Genomic DNA, 25,694 nt, shown 5'->3' on the forward strand with positions numbered 1-25,694 from the left:
AATAAGATCAGATCATTATCCAGCAAGGGGTGGAGCTGTAAATCTCTTGGAAGCACAGTAGAAAACACAGTCCTGGGGGCAGGCAGGCAAAGATGACATTTCAGCCCTATCTGCGCGCTGCTGAGATACTACCAGCAGCTGGAAAAGCCCTCAGCACAACTGAGGAGGGTCATGGGTTACACAAAATTACCACAGACCATCTGGCACTCACAAGCATGCCTGTGCTGCTCCATAGACAAGAGGGAAAACCTTTTGGAAAGCCTTACTCAGCAGCCTTAGCACAGCAGTTTCCATGTAGCAGAGAGATATCAGTTTCTATAACATGACACACAGGCACTAACAGCTCGATATGAAATCTTTTATGGCTTTACAGCACTCTCTCCTAGGATCAGTTTGTGGCCCTCACCCATTTACATGACTAAAGCTCACTTATGGCAGAACTCGGTGGTTTTTGAAAGAGTTGGATGGTTGAAGTCCACTTTATTCATGGTAATGATATAAAGTGCAAGCAGAGCTTTCACTTGGTGTAGAAACAAGTGAAATGAAAAAAAGAAAACCACTTTTTGTGGAAGAACAAGGCTCCCTTGAGAAGACGCTCATCTAAATTTCAATGAGCTAGAGCAATTACTGTAAACTTCTCCTATACAATCCCTCCTAATCAGTTCAAGTGATGAGCTGAAGTTACCCACACAAAACTTCTTGTACTTCACATATTCACACAGACAGAGGTCTCTGCTGAACTTACTTCTTTTATCCTAACTCTGACCACTTTTGCACATCTCCTGTTTACTAACATAAGGTAAGCAATGGTATTTACACTCCCAAGAGAGCAGACAATGATTTAATGTATAAACTTGAAGAATGGGTTGATGTATGCTGGTGACTAGGAGAGAGCCAGCCAGCAGCATTATTAAACATGCTATTGGTTCATTCTTTTATTGGAGGATACCGTCCTCAATAACTGCCAGTCCGCTGTCAGAATATAACCTATATTTTACATCAGGAAAAAACAATGTTAAGTAATCTGTATTCTTAGAGGGTTCTTCTCCTTCCTTGGGGTGAAACTATCAGATACTGAACACATTCCCATTTTTTTAAATGCATATTTTCCCATTTTTAATTTAGGTACAAGGCTATCAAAAGAGTAGCATTCCTAATGAAATGTATTCTGTTAAGCTATCTGACAATGGATACGTTTTTTAGGCCCCAGTGAAAAGTACTGCATTTGTTTTTAAAACCAACCGACAAACAAAAAAACCCAAAACCCCACGTCCCCAAAAGGTAGTCCAGCAAATAAGCTAGATTCCCCTCCCCTCTCTCCAACCATTAAAAAAAAAAAAAAAGGACAAGAGGAATAAGAGGAATATATTCCAAACTTTTCTTACCAAAAAAAAAGAGAAAAGGAAAGGGGGAGAAGGAAATTAACTGAAAAAATTGATTTTTTGAAACTTGAATCTTCATTAAAGCTGTTTTGTTATGAGATTTCCTCATTAACTTCCTTCTCCTTCTGTTACAAAGTGGTCAAAAATGACATTTCTAAGAGTTTTGCTTTACTTTGAAGCTGTATCTTAAATTGAAAGGTTCTGAATCTAGGCTGTTTTTATTTGAAACATTACCTGGCAAAATTGTATGTTTCATCTGGATAAAAGCTTTAGAGGCTTATTTGAATTCATGCTACCCAGACTTGATCCTCTTTTGGTTTCAACAGCATCCCCAAAAGTGCATCCATGAGCCAGATGCAAATTCCATCCCTGTCTAAAATGTAATCTTAAAACTTACTCTTTAAACTTCCCTTAGAGACTTTTTCTTTAGCTTATGATATATATAAATGAGTAATATGAGCATCTATATGAAGACCAAAAAAAAAACTCTCTCAAGTTACTGCTCTAAGCAGGGGCAGGGTACGAGGAAGCCTCCTGGGCTCTTGCTTTTTTTTTTTTCTTTATTGCTCAAGCTGTAAAGCAGGTGTAGCTAACTACTTAAAGACCAAAGAACCTATAATAAACAATTATCTATAACCACCATATTTGCATGAAAATAAAATATTTTTCAGGACATACTTTCTTTGAAATGTCTCTCTAATAAAAACACTAAAGATTTTCTCTTTCCATAAAAATTCAAGCAAATTCTTAGCTCTTAATTACTTGAACTATTTTTAAACTAATACCATTTGCACATCTTGGAAAACAAGTTCAGGACTGAATCTTCACCATCTGGGACCTGCAAATTCTATCTGATAAACCCCTGGAAGGAGAAACAAACATACAGCTTCTCCAAGTATTTAACACTTAAAGAGAAATTTACATCTGTCTGAGAACCTGGTATGTCAATTAAATCTATATGCTCTAGAAGCATCAAAATATGTAGCTATACTTTACTTTTTAATAAAGAGTATGGTTTTCAAAAAGACAGCACACAAAGGCCTTAAGACCTGTCTTAAACTTATGGACTGAAGTATATGGAGTAAAAATATTATTAAGAGAGGGTTAAGTAGCACACAGAAACAAAGCTTGATCTTCAGGTCTGTTTCCATCATTTTTCATTCAGATCTGAATATCTTTTAAATTTAAGAGTTGAGTAAAATAAATATTTCTATATTCAAAAGTATGAGTGAGTAAAACTAAATATATAGAACCCTCTCTTTATCAATACAACAAAAAAATTAAGAAGGGTAACAATTTATTAATTATACCTGCTCAGTAATGGAAATGGAAGTGGTGCTTATTTGGTGGACTACATTTTATTAATACAAAAATTCCAATTACAACCCATGAAAGCCATTTCAATACAAATATAGTCATTCAGGGAAAAGTTCACTCACTAGAAGATTCCATTACAACAGCACTGTAATATATGCTAACAATATTTCAAGGAGAAGCCTAAAGTCAGAGAGGTCACCTAGAATCCTCTTTACACACCAAGAGAAGGAAATAGAAATGTTAGCATTTGTTTCAAAAAGCAAAGGCACAAAAATCTGTAAATTCTGCATTAGGATTTAGTTCTTTAAATATCTTTTGTTGTCTTGGTTTGTACTTGCTATCTGCCATGCCCCAGATTGGCATTTTTCAAAACTGTTATATAGACTATCATTACTTGCTAAAGATGTCCAGAATTCTGGTAAGGGATTCTTTGGCCCTGCTCAGTGCTGTGTTTTGCATGGGAGCAGAAGGGTGATTTTTCACCCAGCTGTCATATCCTCAATATTTCAGGGTTTCTGGCTGGACCACTGCTCCAGAGCAGGCCTGTGCATTGAAGAACACAGTGATTCTTTCTTTTACCTGCACCCATTGCCAGGCTGCTGAATGCAGCCATGAACAAAGGGTATTTCCTACTTTGAACTATTTTTGGTATTATTCTAATGCAAGTTACCTTAACACTTTTATGCATATCAATGCTGCATGCACAAGAATTTTTAAGATTTCAAAGGTTTTCACGATACCATTCCTTACCTATGTAGTTTATCCTCCAGAACCTCCATGTACTTCTCAGCATTTTCTTTTACACTGGTCACTGCAAAATAAAGGCCAAATTTAGGTAATGATATAACTGTACAGTTCTATGGGGGTTTTCCTTTTTTAAACCAATTAATCTCTTCCCCACTATTTTACACATATCAGTTAGGAATAAGAATTTCATTAATCTTTTTCACTTTCAAATTACAGTGTAGGTGTCTTCTCCCTTTTTTCTTGAAAGTCTATTGTATCTATATTATAATAATAGATCACTAAAGAATGCATTAACCTCTTGGTTGGGCCAGAAAAATGGTGAGACTAACAAAGGCACAGTTTGTAGAAGTTTCCTCTTGACAAAATAAAAAACAAAGGCAACAATGACAGCAAAAAAAAAATCACCTCCACAAAAAAAGAAGCATTACCCACGCAGCTAGGTCCTCCTCTTTACCTTTAGGAGAAGTAAGCCAGACTAACAAATGTATCAGTCCATGCACAACAGTCCTTTAAATTGTTATTAATCTTGTATCAAACTTCTTCTGATAAAACCAAAGCACTATAGAATGAAAAGAAATACTGCTCAAGGTTATTAGGAAATTTAGGTTGGGGTTTTTTGTGGTTTAGTGTCTGGAAGGATGGTTGTGTGTTTGTTTGCTTGTTTTTAAAGTTCAGACCTAGACATTCTCTGTCCCTACAACTTCTTCACCCAGAAGACACTCCAAAAGATTACTTTCCATAACACATAAAAGAACAAAGCTGTTCTTTTGAATCACCATTGGCACTGCATCAATGGTAGAAAGTAAACTTCTTTCAGGAAAATGAAGGTTTTTAGGTAATAACCATTTTCACAATGTGACAACTTTTCTTCCCTCCTCCCTAACAGCTGCTTGCGAAATCCAAGTCTAGTGGGACTGTGAATCATTTGGTCTCTTTTAAATTCTTAATTCATTGTACATCAAATATTTCTTTTATATGAAGAGGCATCCTACAGAGCATCACTGTTTTTACAGGCAAAACATACTATACAGATCAGGTACCCTGTGAATTTATCCACCCATCTCCCCCACCTTCTGTACAATACGATGGCTCCAAGCACAGCTTACACACATCAAGTGCTTTCCCCTCCTGTGTTTGTTGGGTTTTTTTTCCTTCACAACGTAGACGGTTCACCCACTAAAGCCTAACTTGAAAACTTGGTATTAGCCAAATTAAAGTTTACACACAGAGGAGTTGACTGAGGTAGCACCATTAGCAGCAAGCATCAGGGTCAGTGTAACATCAACTGTCTGCAGAAGGTGCTGGTCACCAGGTCATGCAGCAGTCACACATCACTGAAGCTGTCTGCAATACAATGGCAAGCACAGAACACATTTTGCAAGGTTGATTTACTTTTTGGTTGCTTGTTTTGATTTGTTTTGCTTGTTATATGGGTTTATTAGGTTAGCAAACAAACAAATAAACCAAACAACAAAAAAGCCTGAAACAAAGAACCCAAACCCACCACACCCCCAGTATCTGGAAGCAGGATTCTGCAGTATTATACTGTACACAGACAACTGCATTAGTTTATACATTCACAGGCTCAATTACTCATTAGAAGAGTGCTGATGGGTGTTACGCAAAAGGGTTAATAAGGATTTCTGTAATGGCACTGGAGACTAAATAACTTTTCCTAGCTTGTAACAGTTCTGTAACAACTACAGGGCTTAGTAAAAGCTCACAGTTTCCTTACCGTGCTTTTATTCCTACACTTCCTGCGGAACTGCGAAGAGCCTGCAAGATGGCAAGTCTTTCTTTAATGACACACTACAGCTTTATAAAAACAGCCACCACTTCTTGCAAACTCCCTACCCATCAACCCCCAAATGTGCTGACCTGAGGCCCAGTGCATGCTTTGATAGCAAACAGCTTCAAGGTTTTCAGGTGCTGTACTTCCCCGTCTCTTGCCATTGTCACAATGTCCTTCAACATGAGCTGTTACAACTCAGGGGCTTACTCTTTTGGATAATAAAGTCAGCAGATATTATTAATTTTTTTGAGAGGGATGAGAAGAGGTGGAGAATCTGTTTCACACTCACTTTGTTTCTAACCGATATAGTGACTTCTTACGTTACATGAAAGATAAACCTTGCTTTCAATTTCTCCTGCTGTGCTTGTCACTTTTTAATTGGGTTTGATCTGATAGAGTAATTCGCACTTTCACAGTTCAGTCCTGCCCCTACATGCAATTTTACAATGCCCTTGAAGCACACAGCTTAATATACCAGCATTATTCAATGACAAAAAGTAATGGACAAGAATACACCACTAGTCAAAAGTAGGTCAGCAAAAAGCTAACACTCATTTGGAAATCACCTCACATCACTAAACCCTACTCTCTCCTGTCAAACGCTTTAACTACATTAAAAGAAATGCAAACTTTGCTGCTGAAAAAGAAAGCTCCCCAGACTAGCTTTGTCTCCTTGCCTTCTTCCCCGTGTAATTGGAAAAGCTGTGACCTGGAGATTTTGCTGGAAGGAAAACACATCTTAAAAATCTGATTAAGGTTACTTCCCTTGCAACTAACTGTAGACAGCACTGCAACAAATACAGAAATACTTTCAGACTTTCAGATCATCCATTGAAATAGAAGACAAGCAACAGATTAGCAGATTTTTTTTTGTTCTAATTTAATAAATTTATTCACCATCACTTCAAAGCAAAAAAATGCAAACAGGAAATCATGTGTGCCTTCAATCTGGCCAAGAAAGTACTAGATGACAGAGAAAGAAAAGAAATAATAATTTATGAGATTCTTCTCTGCATGCCAAATGGTTTATTTTTACATTTAAGTGAACGGGGTTGCCTTTTTCCATCAGTTCTCTGGGGATTTACATGCTTAGCTTATATTGGCCTTGAGGGGAGTTATTAAAATAAAGAAATATAAATTCTCTATTAAAATAAAGAAGTATAAATACTCACAGAAGATCAGAACACCAGGTTATTTGCTAAGACTAAAAATAAACTTCTCTTGTGAAGTCTTAATTGGAGAAAAGTGAGTCAGCATTTCTTTCCCTTATTTTATCTTAAATTTTTCATCCTCCTTACAGCAACAAAATCCAGTCTTGGAGTCACTTCTGGTCAGACAGAACTGAGGAGCAGCAGTGAGCTCCTGTGGTGGTCTTTTAATTGCTGCTGAATGTAAATCTGCTGTTTCAGAAGCTGCATAAATACCATTCAATAATTAACCTATGTAGCATCCCTTTAAAATACCATCACATGTAATTTCTCATCTGAAAGCAGCCTCACTGGGGTAATACTATTTTCTATTACTTACAAAGATTATTTAAGCCCACACATGAAAGTGTATCATTATGTTTATTCTTCAGTCTCTTATTCTTTGGTCCTCAAAAATTGAACTTAAAAACAACTATGGACTATGAGATATGCTTTGGATTCTACGATTAATATTCTCTAAAACTTTATAAAACCTGAGTATCTGACTGGAGACACCTCAAACCCAGTGTTCACATGGATGTTCCAGATGTAGATGCTTGGCAACTCAGAAGAATAAATTTTTAAAATTGAATTTTATTAAAATTAAATTTAATTTAAAATTACCATTAAAAATGGTAGTCAATATCACAGTAGTTTTCACAGGTCAGTAGCTCTCTGCCAGGTAAGTCATCCACTAAGTCCAAGAGATACAAAGTCCAAAGTAATTATTCTTGCCTTCCATCCTAGAAGGTATTGTTTCTTTGTTTTTATTTTTTTTTAATGGATAGACAGTGTGGATAAATAATGACACATAGTTTTACACAAAATAAAAGGTTGGAAAAGCTGCAATAGCTCCTACATCAACACCCAGCATAAAAAGAACTGCCAGACATTATCTGTCTGCATGACAAGCCTGAAACCTACAAAATTAGCCTTTCTGATCCACAAGCATTATGTTCCTTCTCAAATATTTTATTAGGAAGAGTAAAACTCCCACTGGCTTCACTGAAATTTTTTCCTGACTTAAAGATGTACGAATAAAAATAAAAATAACTGCATAGACATGCATTGATTTACTCTGAGGGCAGAATTAGGTGTGAACAAGGTTCATATGTTGCTTCTCCTGTTGCCTTACTTTTTTTTTTAAATGTAAGAATTGTTAGTGATACTAAGAGAAAATGAAAGCAGAAAATAATTCTATGAAAATTATTCTGATCCTTTCTGTCATGGAAGATGTACTACATTAATGTGTGAAGTTTGGGTCTGAAAAACTGAAGAATGGCTTTGATATATTTAAAGGTTCACTTGAAAAGACAGTCAAACTTCAGAGGTGACATCTCAGCTGCCCAACTACATGTCAAGATCCAGTAACAAGATTTTGGATTATAGAATGGTATAGAATTTTGCATCCTGCAGACAGACAGGAGGAAACCCCAAAGAACAAGCTCTGTGTGAAGAAGAATGACCACTCTCCAATGCATTGTTCCCAAGAAACTCAAGTAGAAAGAACAGAAAAGGTCAGGATTAAAGGCACAAAAAATTAGTGCCTTATTAAAAATGTGTAAATACTTTAAAAAGCCAAATGAAATTCAAGGCTGGTTCCCTGTCATCCAGTAACAAAGTAAATACAGAGATATGTAGTTATTATCTCTCTTCCAGTAACTGTGATTTGTTTTAAGAAATGTGCTAATCCTCTAAATAACATTGCAGAACAGCACAAAATAACTGAGAAATTACTGTGACCAGAAATAAGGTGGCCAAAATTTACAAGTCCAAATGGACTGGCTATTCTGCAATTAGAAGCACTACATATAGGTAAACCGGAAACACAAACATCTGTACTGAACATCTAAGAAATTAGAGCCAGACATTTAAAGACGCAACCCAATCTTACTTGATGAAGTTGAAAATATTCTCTGCCTAATTGGAGATTGGATTCCATAACTCAGTCACAAGGTTTTTCCCTCCTTCTGTAAGCAGCTGGCCTGGAGAAAAGGATACTGTCCTGCTGCACAGGCAGGCAGCTCAGGAGTAGCAGATGTGCTGGGACTGAGAGCTGTGAATGCTGAAGGGCTGTACTATGCAGGGCTGCTAGATAGTCTCAGTCCCTCTGGATGGAAAAGAGCCTGCAATAACAAATGGGTGCTTCACTAATGTTGATCTTATCATAATCCCATCCCACAGGAGAAGAGAGGGCTTTCAAGGGATCCATTGTTAAATGACACTCTCTGCTTTCAGAGTTCTCAGAGGGATGGAGTATGTAGTACCTTGTCCATGTGAAGATTTCCATCAGCATCACTTTCCTCTCCAGCACTAGAGAGTCAACTGCTCTGTTGTTGAGGGCAACACTTTTGATACATGGAAGCAAACAACTAAAGGTTCCATCTGCAGCATCACGGTCTTAAAATACTTCGCTCACTCTCACATTTAAAATCTTATAGTATATTTCCACTTTATATCCTCTGACTCTGGAAATATATGGGAAGTAATAAAAATCTATTAAGAGTAATAGAGAAATACAAAATCGGCAGAACACAGGACAGCACAGCATTTTGCCCTTAATACTGCACTGAAACAGGAAAAGACTGAAACAGTATGAAAAACTCGACTTCCTCAGGAAGTTCCCTTTGGAGCTGTGGACACAGAATGTCTACTGTTCGATTTCTCCCTAACACCTTGGTACATCCTGAACAGGAGGAAGCGTAGTGCCACCTCCAGACATGCTGGGAATGGGTGGGCACGGCAAGCTCAGGAGAACCAGCTTCCTCTCTTTAGGAGATCACATAAAGGCCAAGTTTGGCCAAGTATTTCCAGCTCATTTGGAAAGATGGCAGTATTTTACACATAGCAGAAGTAGGCAAAGAAAATGCTCTTTCTGCTTGTGTCAAAGTTCTCAACATATTTACAGATGGCTTAATTTGTAGACCTTGGTGCAACAATGATTTTGAGCATGCAATAAGACAAGTGGCACCTTGCCTTTGATGTAAAAAATTACAGCTAAACATAGAGAGCATATAGAAGACACTGATTTTAACAGAGAAGCCACATTCTGCTCTCAAGTTAGATGTCAGGGCAGATATAAGTTATGGAAAATCTCAGAATGAACAGAAGTTCGACAAAGAAATAAAAAACAGAAAATAGATCTTACAAAGAGAAATGACAGGAGGTGCCAGCAGCTCTGCCTATAACAACTGACAATTCTGTCTTTGAGCAAGGCATAAAAGGTTTGCAGAGGTGACAAGGAGCAGGGAAAAACCACCCTGCATAAAAAGGCACATTTGAGAAACAGACATTCCCAGAATCTGCCTCCTGAACCTTCTTTGTTGTATGCAGCACTTTTCATCCAAAGAGACAGGTGACCCTTCAAGTTCTGTGATGATTAAATTGCCTAAATTCAAGAGAATTACCATACTTTCACATAGCTTCTGAGTTTCTTTCAAATTTCTGCAAAATCTGTCAAACCTGACAGAGGGATTCCTTCCATGCTACATGTGGGAGACAGCAGGCAGAAGGAAGCAAATTACTTTCAGTAAATAATTTACCTTAAAAAAAATCAGCTGAAACTTTATGCATTGTTTTATTACACAGTACCAAAGCAAGCATACTGATTCTAAACTGAATGGGCAGTAGGCCCAGCGGTCACCAGAGTACATAATAACATTAAAAAAGATCTGCCTTGATACTTTAAGAGACTATACAAAATGTAGGGAGGGCGACCAATCAAATAGCACCAGACCACCCACCTGTGCAGCCCCAGGTCTGGAAGCAGCCTCCTGGCCTTCCAACTTCTCCCCTGCATGTACCACCTCTGTAGTAACCACAGCCTAGGTGCAGATCCCCTATCACACGTTTGGTTACTTTCCCACAAATTATTCAAAAGCTGCAAGTGATTGGAGTGCACTAAATGGAATTTTAAATTGGCTGCAGAAAAACAGGGAGAAAATTATTCCTACTTCATGTGTTTGGTACTGGATGACAACATTCTCACTTCAGGGAAATCTGAGCTCAAACCAAACTCTCTCTCTGCTTGACACTGCTGACATAAATAAGCCAACTTGCCCCAAAAAGGTTTTCTTCATTACAGACAGGTTTAACTTTATTTAAAATTAGATATGGATTCATACACACTTTCTAGCTCCAGAGTGACTGTATAGTACCACTTTGGGAAGAATGCTGGAGATCTTCACCAATAACATCCTCGGGGGATGGAGGCTCCTGAATTCTCCAGTGGGAAACTGAAGGTTTTTTGAAAGTGAATTTTCCTCTCCCATTCCATCACATGGATAAGACCATCCTGTTTTCCTTGCTTCTCTGTAGCCACCAGAACAATTGTTTACACTTTGTTACGCAACAACTTATTAGCCTACATTAGTCTTAAAAGTATCATCTCTTTTCCAAAACCCATGAGAAACGTTTCCTTTCACTTTCTATTCTTATTTCTCTGCCATTCTTTACTAAGCAGCTGGGAAGAAGTGAAGGGGAAGGCAGAGGTACCAGAGAGCAGTCTACTTACATTTTCTCCTACCTGGTTCTCCTCTCTGTCTGCTTGCCACCTATTACTTCAATCCTCTGCTGACCATCTGTTCAGCCTCCCTGCTCCAACAACAACAACAAAAATTCCTTTTCTCCTTTCTCCTCACAAAGCAAAGCCTGAACATCAAGGAGAGCCATGTGTCCAGCTTGCCCTCTGTAGATTGTCAGCAGTCACAAGACATCATCTGGAAATCATTACACACCCCAACAAGGCAACCAGACTCAACATGTGCAAAGGCACCAGAAGAGTTCAAACTCGTTGCTTGAATTGCCACAAGTTTTTCCTGGAAGTAAGATTTATTTTAACGCTATTAGATAAGATAAAAAGACCAAGAATGAGCCTTTCATATAGCTATCCAAGACAAAAAACAGAGAACAATTAAGGCTTTATGCATGGGCTAAGCTCCATGGCAATTACTGACAGCACCTAATGCCTATGTTATGAAGAGCAGGAACAGGTCAAACATTTTGTCTGACGAGATATACTATAAAACAAGTGAAATCACAATTTAATTTCTGACTTATGAGGATACTTTACAGCTAATATAGATGATCCATAACCACTGGACACATGTCACAGCCATTCAACAACATCAAGGCTCCTAAAAGACACAGTAGCTGGCTTCAGGTGGCTGAAACTCTGCTGAACTTCCACATATGCAGTCTTACACCTAATGCTTCAGTTGCAACTAATTGCAACTAAAAAATTATATTAAATTACTAACCTACTTTGGCTGTTTAATTTAAGATCACAAAAAGACTTTTCAAAATCACTCCAACCCCTCCAGAATTTTTTTTCTAAAAGGACTCTGCAAAATTTCATGCTAGTCTTAATACTGCTGATCATTCTCTTCCTATCTCAACATGCTTGCTAGTCAGGCCATACAAATTAGCAAGAACCCAGACACCTACAGAGAGACAGCCCTAAGTCAGAGGATAAAATACATTTTTACTCCAACAAATACAATTAATTATTGCAGAAATTGGGTCAAAACTTCTTTATAGAACAAAACCACATCACTGCAACACAGGAAAAAAAAATTACAAAAAATGGAATTTGCCCCTAAATGCTGCTGTAGAATCTGGCTACTAGAAGAGATTAAAGGGAGAGCAGCATACAAGCATAAGAGCTTTGAAAAGAAAAAGGAAAAAAAAAAAAAAGGAAAAAAAAGTGTTTAAAAAGCCAATGCTATCACTGACAAAGGAAAAACACAAACACCTTCACAGTAGAACAAATTGCTACTAAGACATCAGACCTTCAGAAAATTTTAAAGGAAGCAAAGTGGAGCTTTAAGGTATATACTGAAGGTTAGAAGTAATACAAATTGCAATAGTGATGAGAAAGAATATTCAGCATTGCAAGCTATTTTTTAACAACCTTGAAATGACATCAAATAAAGCAGGGACTTCCTGCACCAAGGCTTACAAAGGATACCTGCAAATAGCACTAGCTTACATTTTTGTACTGCTGTTCTCTCCAAGGATCTAGAACAGGTCTTGAAACTTCAGAGAAGCAGCAACTTCTGTTCTGAAAAATAGCTGACAATGAGACCATGATAAAGAGAAGCAGTGTCCCACATACACCAAAGTTTTCAGAAACCCTTTGTAAACTATTTGACCACTGTTGGCTATACCAGTCATCCTTTCTGCAATGCAATTACAGGGCTTCCAAACAAGAAAAATATGTGAAGCTGCTCAGCAGAGGTTGAGCAGAGCCTGTTCTGCAGCCATTTCAGGGACAAGGGAGCTTTAATGTATCACTTTCCTTAATCCCTAATAATCTTTGCCCTAGCTGCTTCTTCCTGGCACTACGCAACCTGCACATTACAGCATATGAGTTTCATTAAACTCACAAGAAATATTTGGCTATGCCTGACATATCAATGTAAACATGATGCTTTTGACCATGAACATGCAGTGATGCCTTAAAAGCCTCTCTGCTCCTTACACACAAAGCTGGAGCAGAGATTTACACAATCTAAGTGGGAGAATTACTGCAGCTGAGCAAAACAGATGTACCTACAAGAATGTATGTGTACTAAGTGCTTCTACTAATCCTGAGCACCCAAAAGGGCAGAGTCACAGACAGAAGGGCAGATGATTTTTTAACTTGATTTTTGAGTGGACATGTTTTTTAAACTACTTTCAAGACAGGATCATTAATTTAATTGGCTGACTTAAAAATGTTTACACTACAAATTATTTGTTAGTTTTCTTATGAACTTCCTAGTGCAAAACTCTACTGCAGTAGAGTTCTTGAAAACAACAGTATTAATATCTCTAAGCTAAGGTGGTCACAACAAAGGCATATGATTTCACATAGGTTGATAAAGTGCACTTTATAAATTAGTTGTACACACCACTTTACACTGCATAATAAAGAATGGATTCCAATGGAAGACAAATTCCAGCACATTGCAGATTACCATGTAATCTTCACTGATGCTACTCTCTCTTTCATATATTTTTTTCCTTGATACCCTCTTTGGTCACCAGAGCCAGGCATAAATCTACATCTTCCCCTTATCTGGATAAACCGTAAAATATTTGAGCTTCCTGTAGCTTTTTGGTTTTGTTTTTTAAGATAGAATTCATATTTAGCTTAGAAAGATGATGAAAAAAGCATCCTTATTACTATTCAAAATCTCTTTCTAGATTGAAGCAGACAGTGTCAGCATCAATAGAAAATCTTTTGTTTGAATTAAACCCTAAGACCTCTGTTTATATAATGTCCATAAAGGAAAGAAATTAAAGGCCTTGCCCCTCATATTGACTCTCTGCATTGCTATATTGTAAATAGGATGAGTGAACTCATTCTTCAAAGCAGCAGAATACTTTAATACATGGGCTTTTTAAAAAAAAATCCCTGAAAGTAGCAATTTCTGTTGAAACTGACACTCTTTCTTGACTTTTGACTATGATGTTCTTTTTCATACATTTTATTTGCCATATGACCCAAGCTGTCTTCCTCCCTGACTCCTAAGTCTATGCTGTTTGTGTCATTTTCTCCTCTGTTCTTTTTAGTTTCTACTCTGCCTTTCAAATTCCTCTTTTTCATATTTTTTCAGCTTTGCTCTTTCACTTAAGCTGTAAATCATTCAATACCACAGGGAATTTTACTTCTCGTTTTGCTCTCCATACCAAACTGGCAGTGCTTAAGCCACTTCTAGAAAAGAAAACTTTCAAGTACAAGCTAGTACTTTTAAGTACAAGCTAGTCATTCTGGTGACGTTGAAACAACTTGCCAATGGCTGATGTAAACTCTTCTACAATAGCTTAATTGAACATTTTCTAATACCAAATGTTCTTTAGGTATGATTTCACATGCTTAGTTGATGGAATCTTCATAACCTAAATTATTTTTCAAGTGTCACCTTGAAAAGGAAAGTTTTAATTTCTTAAGTTTTGAAGACATGGGGCAGAAATACAACCCTGGCAAAAATCAAGCTCCAGATCTTCAGAACATCCCAACACCTGCAGGAAGAACAGCATTATGAGGCTATTCCAAAATGTCCAACTTTAGGATTAGAATTATGCCTCCTCTCTTAACCTTCACACTAACATGCAAGAGCAGCAGTAACTTCTGGACACTCTCAGGACAAACTAATCAGCTCTACAGACAACATCCAACCATTTCTTATCACTGCTTCATAGAAAAGGTGGACAGGAGGTGGAATTGTCCAGCAGCTGGAACACAACAAACCTGGGCTGTGACACCTAAGGAATGAAATTTTCTATGAGTCTCACAGCCTGAAAATAGAGAAAATTACTCAAGTTTCCTGCTCAGGTACCCAGTCTAATTATTGGACAGTTAACAGTGTAAGAGGGACAGTCTGCCCAGAAAACATGGGAGAAAAGAGGAGTGGAGGGAGTCAAACAGGAAAAAAAGTCATGATGAGGAGCAGGTTGAAAGGTGCTGCTGAAGAACTGAGCCTGGGGGAAACTCCACTGGTCTGCAGCAGATGAGCAGATTACAGCCGACTTTCTAGGGTGCTCTGTTCAAGTGTGAGTAGAGCCAAGTGGTACAGTTCACCACACTGGAGAATAATTTTTCAATTGAGCTGCTGCCTCTTTGCCTGGCTGACTGACTAATATGTCAGTTGAATAATTAGAGTGGTTTCTCTGTCATCTTCCCCGGTAATTCAATTTTAAACATTGGGACAAATTGCCCACCGCCTAATAGAAGTGGACTTGTATCAGCCTGCATGTTTATGCAAAGTTGAGGAACATTCAACATTTTCCCAACTTTAAGGTCCCCCATAGATTTTGCTGCTATCGCCAGGTCAAGCTGTAGAAATGAGAAATGCTCACACAGCAAATGCTTCCACAGCGTTGGATTGCAAGAGGCTTTTTCAAAGCGCTGTTTGGGCATTTTAGCTGTGAAACTTCCAGGGATATCAGTAGGAGTCAAACAGCTAAATCCCCAAGCAACAGTTTTGGAAGATGACTTATATTTAAAGGAGGATTAGAAGAAAATACTTCTTAAGCCATTTTCCATGTAACATTATCAGCCTAAAATTTGGAGAAATACGGAATCATTTGGGGGAAATATATGATTCACTGGGTATCAATTTTTCCATCCAATTAGGCTGGGCAGCTACGCTGAGTATTTAACACACACACTCACTTCCCCCTCCCTTTCCACAGAGCATATATATTAAACACAAGTTAAGACTTCTGGGTTTTCAACTTTGTTGATTTTACATTCCTTCTGGGATTTAAAGGACTACTTTGTTTAATTATTTTTCCTCTACTCATCCACAGTATTGAATGACAGTAATAATGAACTCAGAATCATTGTACAAATCCCAGTAGGAACCATTCACAATTTGCTAATAGGACATTATATTTGCATTACCAAGTTCAGTTCAAAGCACGTTGCGTAAATTAGCTCTGAGGGTTACTACCATGAATCTACAACCAGAACATCAGGTCAATTAGCACAGCTCAAAAGTACAGTATTTTGGGTAAAAACATAAGGGGTATGATTAAAATTCTAGGAAATCCTCTTTTTTGGCTAAGTGCCTCTGAAAAGATGTCTGGTTTCACTTCTGGGAGAAACCAGAATGCCTGAGCTCACAGCAGTGTAGCCTGATGCCAGTGACCCTGATGCCTGATAAGCACTATTGACCTGTCCTAAAGAGGGGGAAAAATTAACTCCCAGGAGGTGTGGAAATCCTCAGAACCCCACAGAGACACTTCCCTTCCCATCCAAATTAAAAGAAAAGGTGAGTATGAGGAAGAGGGGGAGGGTGAATTTAACATAGAACGTATTGCTTACATAAAAATGCAACTAATGCACAAAAGATACTCAGTTTCCTCCACAGAGACAAACCCAGCAGGCACCAACCCGCAGCCAGAGACTAAAAAATCATAGTTTAATAATGGTGAAAGGAAGCCCATAACAAATTAAGGTAAGGAGTTCCCAGAAACAAATAGTGTAGGACTCTTTAGTTTTAGGGCAGACAAACATACATGTACACACACACAAATATGGAAGTCGTTAATGAACTTATTGAACTTCAGAGCCCACACAGCATCTTTGGACAACCTGCTGGAACAGTGGCATGCAGAGATGACAGGAAAAGAGGTATCCTAATGAAGTTCTACCTCAGAACTACATGTCTGATGAAGCCAGAAGGTGTCACCTAAAAAATAAAAGGAAGGGCCAATGGATATTACTCTGGTCAAGTCTGTTGATTGGTCCAGATCCTACAGTCAGTTCAGGTCAGTCTTATCAAGCCATCAAGTCAGCATAGTATGTGGGTTATACCTCTGCCTGGCCAAAGATGATCTTCCGATTCATTCCGTGGAACATTTGGTGGTTAAGCTTCTGAAATTTTAGTGTAGCTGCCTTAAAAGGCTGCTTATTCTCGAAGTGCTAACAAATTTACATCGCTATTCTCTGCAGAAATATACTTGAAGTAATAGGCAATTTCAAAATTATTTAACCTGAAAACAAATGATGGGATTTCTGAAATTGCACAACAGAAGTCATTCAGTGGACAGGCTTTATAGTCAACTGTATAAAAATGGCCATTACTCACACAACAAGATGGCTAGAGCTGGGACACAGAAGGATATTTCATCATTAATATTTATAATTCTTTAATTCATTAGGCTGCAGCCTAATGGAACTATAGGGGCTGAACCAAGCAAAGCTCCTCACAAGGCCTGAAAGAAATGACTATGATATATACAGGACCAGGTAGAAAGGTATAAAAAAAGAAATACTGGGAAACGAATTTGGATGTTTTGAGTCGAGTAACTCTGCAAAATACTTTCAGATCCATGTGCATGACCAGCTAAATAGCTGTAACCTCCTGGTGGAAGTGGTGAGAATGAAAGGATTTGCCTGTGTGAGAAAACAGCACAAAAATACATAACAGATTCCACCCTAGCTGCAATGCAAACTGATGTGTGAAACAGAAAATGGGGTTTTAGTGAAATATAAATAGCAGGCAAGGACTGAATACTCAGCTGGGCAAAAAATGCTTTTTATGGAAGACAGTAACACATGAAAGATCAGAAAGCATACGCAAATTGAAATAAAAAAGAATATGCTGTCAGAATACAAACAAATAAAAGTTGTATTTTGGAAAGTAAGCACTATAAGATGCTTACTATTGCATGACAACTGAGCAACAAAGAGAGATGAGCTAGAGTGCCCAGAAAAGTAAAATATATTTGGTATAACAAGTGCTTCTGAAACTAGGTAGAGTAACACAAATCAATTGACTGCTTATTGTGTACCTACTCAGTAGCACAGGAAAGCTTAGATCAGCCTTAGGAGTCTTAGATTAGAAGCACAAATTAATTTGCAGAGGCAGTGAAGCAATATGTTCCTGCAAGATTCAGTATGATCTACTATGAAAAAAATCTTCTCTCTTTAAAGGACTATTCAGCTAAATTTGAATTCCCTAAATTTTTTCAAATCAGCTTATGAGCTGTTTTATTTCAATTACAACTATTCTTTTCAATTTACTGTTCTTCTCCATTGGGTTATTCTAACATTTCTTGCAATGCTTTTTAAAGCCATTAAAGAGGCATTGATTTGTCCTGAAGAAAATATTTTGTCCTGAAGAAAAAAAAAAAACAACCCTAAGATTTTTCTGCCATTCTGCCTTTCGGTATCCACACTGATATATCAATTACAAGTTTCTTTTTAGCATACACAGATGCAGAAATGTACCTGAATTTGTGTCAGACTTCTAGGTGCATCCACACAGGGTCAGGGCAAACAAGAGTGGGAAAATAAAGCTTGTATCTGCTTCCTCTGTGTTTAATGTGATTCTGTCAGTCTATCACTTCTCTAATGAGTGGTGCAACTCTAATTCTTAATTGTGCATTATTCCCATTTTCAGCATTTTTAAAACTAAACTATTTAAAGAGAGAAGATGTCCAAAGGGGAATCATACCCTAAGAAAATGCATTTGAGTAGCAGCAATTAAATAATCACTTTCTAAAAAGTTGTGAGGCAGAATTGCTTAATAATGATTCATTTCAAATGAACCCAGAGAAACTCAGATTTTTAATAACTTCATTCTCCTAGGTCTTCCCCAGAAGATATTTAAGCAGCGCACACGACTACAATCATCAGCAGGAAGAGAGTATTGCTTCACTAAAGCAAAATGAAGCAAGTTAGCATAGGAAAATACAGCTGCCTACTTTGATTTCTGGCACTGCATCTTTGGTCAAAATATATATTTTTGTGGGAATTTGGATAACTACAATTCTTTGAAAAACATTAACATATTTATGTTTTCATAATTATTTTTTAACAGAGTTTTGAGCGCTTGTTATCCCACCAAATCAGATGATCTGTAAGAGGCATTGGCCATCTGAACTGGTCAAATTGACAATTGGGGGCCAGGTATGGTCATTTCACAGAACTCTGACACACAATTCCTGCCACATGAGGGTGTCACCTCTTCCTGCTGGGCTTCTTCACAATTTACTGAAATCCATTCTCTGTGGTTAAAGGAGCTCTCCTCAACTTTTTCTGTTATGCCTTCCTTGAAAAACAGGAATCTCTGGTTCATGGAGGTCCTGGACCAGAAGCACACTCGAGGCCAGCAGAGAGTGAACAGGGCCACCTCCTGCCCCACTGCCCTGAGCTCATGGGCCATGCCAGCCCTCTACTGCAGCCAGCCAGGCATGTAATGACTTACCAGGTTCAGGTGGCACAACTTGCACAGTGCAAGGAGGACTGGGGAGACACACAAAATGAAAGGGAATTAAAAGAAACCCTCGTGTCACAGCTTCTGTCCCCCTGCCATAAAAATCACCATGTAGTCTAGTAAGAGTCACCTTTGATCTTCCACCCTCCTTAGTTAAGGATTTAGCAACAAAAGCATTAAACGACACCGGATTTCCTCTATTTGATTTGCACTGTCAGTTCTGAAAGGTGTTACTGTTATCTGCTTTCTACTGGGTATGGGCAAGGCCACACAGATATACTGCATCCCACTTGTAACAAAAATAATTATCCTGCTTTGCCAATTATTTGAAGAATATTTGTTCTTTTGCCCTAAACTGCCCAAGAAACAGACCCTGCAGCTTCACTATTTACCTATAGTGCTTCTTGCACTTACAGCGATTTCCAGGAAAACAATGCTACTCCCAAGTACATTTTTGTGATGGATTTTAATTTTCCCTAAGGGCAATTTCATTCTTAAAAATGACACAATAATGCAAACATTCTTTAGATAGAGAGAAAATATACAGGCACCCTAATAAGCTATAAATCCATTCCACAAGCTTCTGCTGTCTTTTTAAGACTTAAATTATCTTTGTTGCTGTGGATTGGGTAATCATAGCATTCCAGATGTCGATGAAGGAGCCAGATGGACAACAGAGAAAATAAAATCCTTCACTGTCCAAAAAAGTCTATTTCAGGAAAAAGCTTCTTACAAAAAGCACAGAGGCAACAACATACTTGGGGTACCCTGATGGGAATTCTAGCTGATGGGAACCACAACTGTTTCAGATCAAACAGCTTCAGAGCAAAGTGACAGCTTGTATGACTGGACTGTATTTAAGGGCAAATTTCAGCCTCTTGTAAGTGTACTTCGTTCACTGCAATGGCTGAAATGAAATGAGGAGTCTCATTTTTTCCTAAAAACCTTGTTCACTGAAATGGCTGAAACAAAATGAGCATTCTCATTTTTTCCTAAAACAATGAGCAGATTAAATGTCCTCTGGACTTGCCAGGACAGTTAATAGAAGACCCCTTTGGGAATTATCCTTTGGCAAAAAGAGAGCAGCTCTCAGGCTACTCTGGCTTCTGCCCAAGATCGGACATTCTGTACCCAGAAGGCTGCAGATGACAGCTGCATGCAACCTCCCCCATGAGGAAGCAGTGTGGGTCCCTCAGGGTCACTCCTGGGGCTGACACTGTTCAGCGTTTTTGTTCAGCATTTGTGATGGTGGGATCGAGTGCTCCCTCACTGAGTTCACTGAAGACACCAAGCCTTGTGGTGCAGTCAGCGCACTGGAGGGGAGGGATGGCATCCAGAGGGACCTGGACAGGCTGGAGAGGTGGGCCCATGTTAACCTATGAAGTTCAACCAAGCATAGTGCAAGGTCCCACATGTGGGTTGGGGCAGTCCCAGGCGCATCTACAGGCTGGGCAGAGAAGGGACTGAGAGCAGCCCTTCCAGCAAAGATTTGGGGTGACGGTTGATAACAACTCAACGTGAGCTCGCAATGTGCACTCACGGCCCGGAAAGCCAAGGAAATCCTGGGCTGCATCCAAAGGAACGTGGCCAGCAGGTCAAGGGAGGTGATCCTGCCACTCTTCTCTGCACTTGTGAGACTGCCACCTGGAGTGCTGCATCCAGCTCTTGTGTCCCAAACACAAGAAGGACACAGAACTGTTGGAGTAAGCCCAGAGATGGCCACAATATTGATAAGAGGACTGAAGCACCTCCCCTACAAACACAGGCTGACAGGAGTTGTGTCTCTTCAGCCTGGAGAAGAGAAAGTTGTAAAGAGACCTCACTACAACCTTCCAGTGTCCAAAGAGTGGTACAGGAAAGCTGGAGAGGGACTCTTTGTCAGGAATGCAGTGACGGAACAAGGGTGAATGAGTACAAACTGAAAAAGGGTCAGTTTAGATTAGATATTAGGAAGAAATTCTTTACTGTGAGGGTGGTGAGACACTGGAACAGGTTGCCCAGAGACATTGTGGATGCCCCAGCTCTGGCAGTGTTTAAGGCCAAGTTGGGTAAGGCCTTGACCAGCCTGGTCTAGTGGGAGGTGTCCCTGCCCATGGCAGGGGAGTTTGGGACTGTATGATCTTTAAAGTCCCTCCCAACCCTTAACATTCTACAGTCCTATAAACCACTCATCACCCTGCCTTTAAATGAGTACCATTTGCTGCTGGATCCCAAAAACTGAGTGATGCTCTTCACAGAGAGAAACTGTTTCACCATTTGAGTCACATGAACAGAGACCAGAAAGACCTGGGTACTGTGTCAACATCAACTGAGAGTACAGGGATCAGACACAGGAGCTGAATCCAAGCTCAGTTTGTTGCTCCAAACTGCACACTGCTTCAACAGACTCACAGCCTATGATTATTAAACACAACCATAGTTGAAGATATTTCTAAAAGAATTATCAAGGTGAAAGCAAGTCCCATCCTCAGCCGGGAAAGTAGACACACTGCCAATACATGTTTCACCCCAGGTGATGGAGTGGATCATTGTGTCACCCAGCTTCACAAGTTTGCTGGGGATATCCCTGCTGTCAGAAATAGCCAGTGTTCAGGGAGATTGCTTTCCAGCCTCCAGCACAGGGATGCCCCACCCCTCAGACCAAGGGACAGCTGGGACATGCCAACAGTTTGTGGATGGCAAGGCACCCCAGGAGACCAATTTTACAACTTACTGTGATTGACAGTGGCTATCAAGGGGGCCCTCAAACTCTCCTTAAAGGGAGACTGTAACTTGCAAAACTCAAAGCACAAAGTTAATCAACTGGTACATTCCACAGAAACAAACTCTTAACTCCTTTCATCCTCTCAGCAAGGCTCTGCTTTTGACCTGCTTTTTTCCTCTTTTTTTTTTTTTTTCTACTTCCATTTACCCTTCTTCAAAAAGACTATCAACAAAGGTATTTCATCTGTCTGCAGGCACAGCTTCAGTATCTGCACCAACTGTCTCTGTTGCTATAGAGCCAGTGTCAGCATGCAGCTTAACCCCGAAACCACATGCAGAACATTTGCAGCTCAGGTGCCCTGGTGGGGAAGGCAGCCTTTGGGAAAGTGGACATGTCGAGGTCTATCTTAAGCACAGGAACTGCTGCAGGGAGAGGGGTTGGAGGGTACCACAGTACTTCACTCTGAATCCAATAGATTCAAAGGATGAGAAGAGAGTGGGGAAGACAGTAAAACAGAAATGGGAAGACCCCATGTCACAAAACTATTTCCCTCTGTTCTTCATGGACATTTAGGTCTCTGCATCTTTGAAAGACTGGCTGATAAAAGTGATGTCAGCAAAATCCCATTTTAGCTGCATTCCTTAATATGCTTCCAGCTCAGCACTACCATCACAGACTGAAATGGCCAACACACACAAAGATCGACCTTTGTGTGAACAGCTGTCTCTAGTGCTGCATCAGCATAACCCATCACAGGCAAGTTACTTGCCACAGGGCATAACAGGGAACACCCAATCCAAGCACAAGTCAAATGGTATTTCAATTCAACGCTTTTGATTAGCTTACTTCCTATTGTTATCATTTTTTACATTTCCCTTTATAGTTTTGATAAAAATTCTTCTGCCTACGAGCCCAATACTTTCAGACTTTCTAGTAAAAACACAAAAACTATTAGGAGATCCCTCAAAAAGTCCCTTGAAAAACTTACCTCTGCTTAGAGCAGCTTCAGCAAAATTGAAATATTTATAAGTGAAACAAAAGAATGAAAAGAAAACCAGAACATTCTCAAGAACCAACGCAACACAACACAAAACACAAGGAGCAGGAAGGACTCACATTAACAGAAACATCTTCACAACTGACATCTTCAAACTACCAAAACTTTTCAAAAAACTCACAAACCAAGCTTGATATACAAGCTTCAAGCATTTCTGTGTCATCTAAATGGGATATTCCTCATAAGAGACAGAAAGTGTCCTCCTGACAGAGAAAACATGTGAACAGTGGGAGAAATATTAAAAAAAAAAAAAATCACTTATCCTCTTACTCATCCTGATGTTCATTTCTAGTAAGTTCAGTCACTAATTCTCTCACTGACATCTTTGTATCCGTTTTCCAGGTCATCTCCTGGGATCCTGAGATCAGCACCTCTCAGTAGTTCCAGCTCTTGGGGAACAAAACTACAACTCTGAGACCTTCCTCTAATTGCTCTTCCTGAGCAATTAAACTTTTTATCTAATAATACTGGATTTTGAGTTCAACCTCCCACAGCATTCAGTGATGTTACTAAAGCTCTGCTTTAAAACAGCCCCAAACCATTGGCATACTGCATAAAAAATAATGATAACTGAAGACAGCATCATTTTAAACTGGTCATGAACAAGGAGCAAAACTCTGAATTTATAAAGAAACAAAAAAATTCCAGGATTTATAAGGATTCCTTTATCTTTTCCATGAAGACTGTGTCAGATTTGACAGAGAATGACAGAACAAATTATTGATGGGGTGGGGCATTGCCGATTGAATCAAAGAGTTCAAATAGACAGTGCTCACAGTACTGCCACTGGAAAAAAGGAAGTGAAAATCTCTTTGCCTCAATCACAGCTCCTTTGTCCACCTGCATAAAACTCCCAGACAGAGTCTGGAAGCCTACAGCTTCAAGTCCTGATGAGCATTCACAGTTCACAGTAGGTAACTGGCACAAGGAGATGTAACAAGGACAGAGCAAGGGGTCATAGGACTGAGCTCCTCTAATGACAGCCTGCGTGGAAGGGGAAGTCAAACACTAAATGTGGTTGTTCTGGGGCTCAGCTGGGACACACAGAATTGGCTCAAATAAGATAGCAAAGCCATGGCAAGAAGTTTTTTCTGTAACATCCTCGATGCTATTTGAATACAAGTAGTCACAGATGGATTTATGTTTTTAATAACTTTAGAAAATAGCAAGTCATCATTTTCTTTACTGAATAACTCATTTCTGATGATACTTAAAGATGTACGAGTCTCAGTAGCATTAAACTTTTTTTGAAAAAACACTATTTTATTAATAGGCCCTTTACTTCTTACAGATTTGTTTTAAATTAAACAATAAAACACAAAACAGGAAGATAAAATTGTGCCAGTGTGGTTCAAATATAAATTACTTTTTCATTTAAATGTTTCAGAAGTATCCAGAAAATGCACAAAGAAAAAAAAAATTCCGGTCAAGTGAGGATAACTTCATCCTTCTTGCTGATAAACAAGCCTTTGCACATATTGCCTCAGAATGTATTTTATCTTGTTAACACAAACAGCTTTGATATGAGAATTAAGAACAAAAATCATTGCTTGCTAATCTCTTGATTGTTTTTAAACGAGATAAACTAAAAACTGTGACGGACATTTTCAAAACACTACCATTTCCTTGTAGAAAATGCATCAATTTCAAATCTCAAAATGTTCCTGAACTTGCATTGAAGCAAGGAATATTTGATAAAGCTTGTTAGAGACCACATTCTGAAGAAAAATTGTTTCGGAGTACAGTTGCACGCACAAATAATGTCACGGTAATGACTCCAAAGCAGGGCTACTTCAAAGAAGCCAAATTATTCTTCAAGAAAATAAGAAGTTTATCAATCAGATTTTCTCTTCATAATCAAGTCATTTGCTGTTCTCAATGCCATTAACAGATCAATTTAGTTCAGCAGTAGTGCTAAATAAATCTGAATTAAATATTTTTGTGAGTTCAAATCACCTTGTATGCTTGTTCTACTCCAGACTTGGAACATGGCAAAGAGCTTAAAGAAAAGAAACTTCATTGATGCCAAGAAAGCATGAAAAGATTTCTGTTTTTAAGGAAATGACAGCTCCCTCTGTTATAGTCCAAGAGCCATAAGACTGGTTGAAACATGATGCTAACCACATACTCTCTGACACCACATATAACGTTGACCTCCTGCAACCTCAAGGCTTCAGGCTGGAGATGGGGGTCAGGAAATGAGAATTTCTTTGTAAGACTGCGCATGATAACAAGACAGTGTGAAGCCCAGAGTCCATGTCTCATTGAGACGAACCAGTTCATCAACCTGCAGCTGGAGACTGAGGTGAGCTGGTTGCTTTTGCTGACCTCAGACGTACAAACTGCTCTGAGCACCATCAGCAGCTGCTGTGCTCAACCCTTCATCAGTGGGGCCACCATTCACACCCAGGGCACAGGAAAAAGAAAAGGAGAGGCCTGACTTGTGTACCTCTGGAAGGAAAAGACCAGGAATGAAATGTGATGATACCTGGTAAGGAGCCACTTGACTTCACACAAGCTTTTAAACTATGTTCTGTCCCTGCACTCTTGGACCATCTCCGCCAGCCAAAGAGCTGAATCTCTCTGGATTTTTTTCCTCCATTGTCTGTTTCCAGAAGTTGACCACACTGTCAGAGCACCTCACATCCAACATCATCAGACAGGATCAGACCATAAAAATGCAGACAAGTGGTGCAACATCAGGAGGCAGAGAACAGCTGAAATTGCTCTAGGGAGCACTTTCTGAAGAAATACAATCTGATCAGTGAAACCATAGAAAACAAAAGCAGAAAGGA

General features: G+C 39.0%; 1 protein-coding gene across 1 annotated transcript in view; it reads right to left on the bottom strand.

Annotated features, from left to right (window-relative positions):
- Positions 1–25,694, bottom strand: part of DISC1 (DISC1 scaffold protein) — a 201,008-nt gene that overhangs the window by 43,270 nt on the left and 132,044 nt on the right. Inside the window, 1 exon segment of the mRNA XM_058835575.1 lies at positions 3,450–3,510. Within this exon segment, the coding sequence (XP_058691558.1) occupies positions 3,450–3,510 (61 nt within the window).

The sequence above is a fragment of the Poecile atricapillus genome, chromosome 3, assembly GCF_030490865.1.
Source record: "Poecile atricapillus isolate bPoeAtr1 chromosome 3, bPoeAtr1.hap1, whole genome shotgun sequence".
Taxonomy (NCBI): domain Eukaryota; kingdom Metazoa; phylum Chordata; class Aves; order Passeriformes; family Paridae; genus Poecile; species Poecile atricapillus.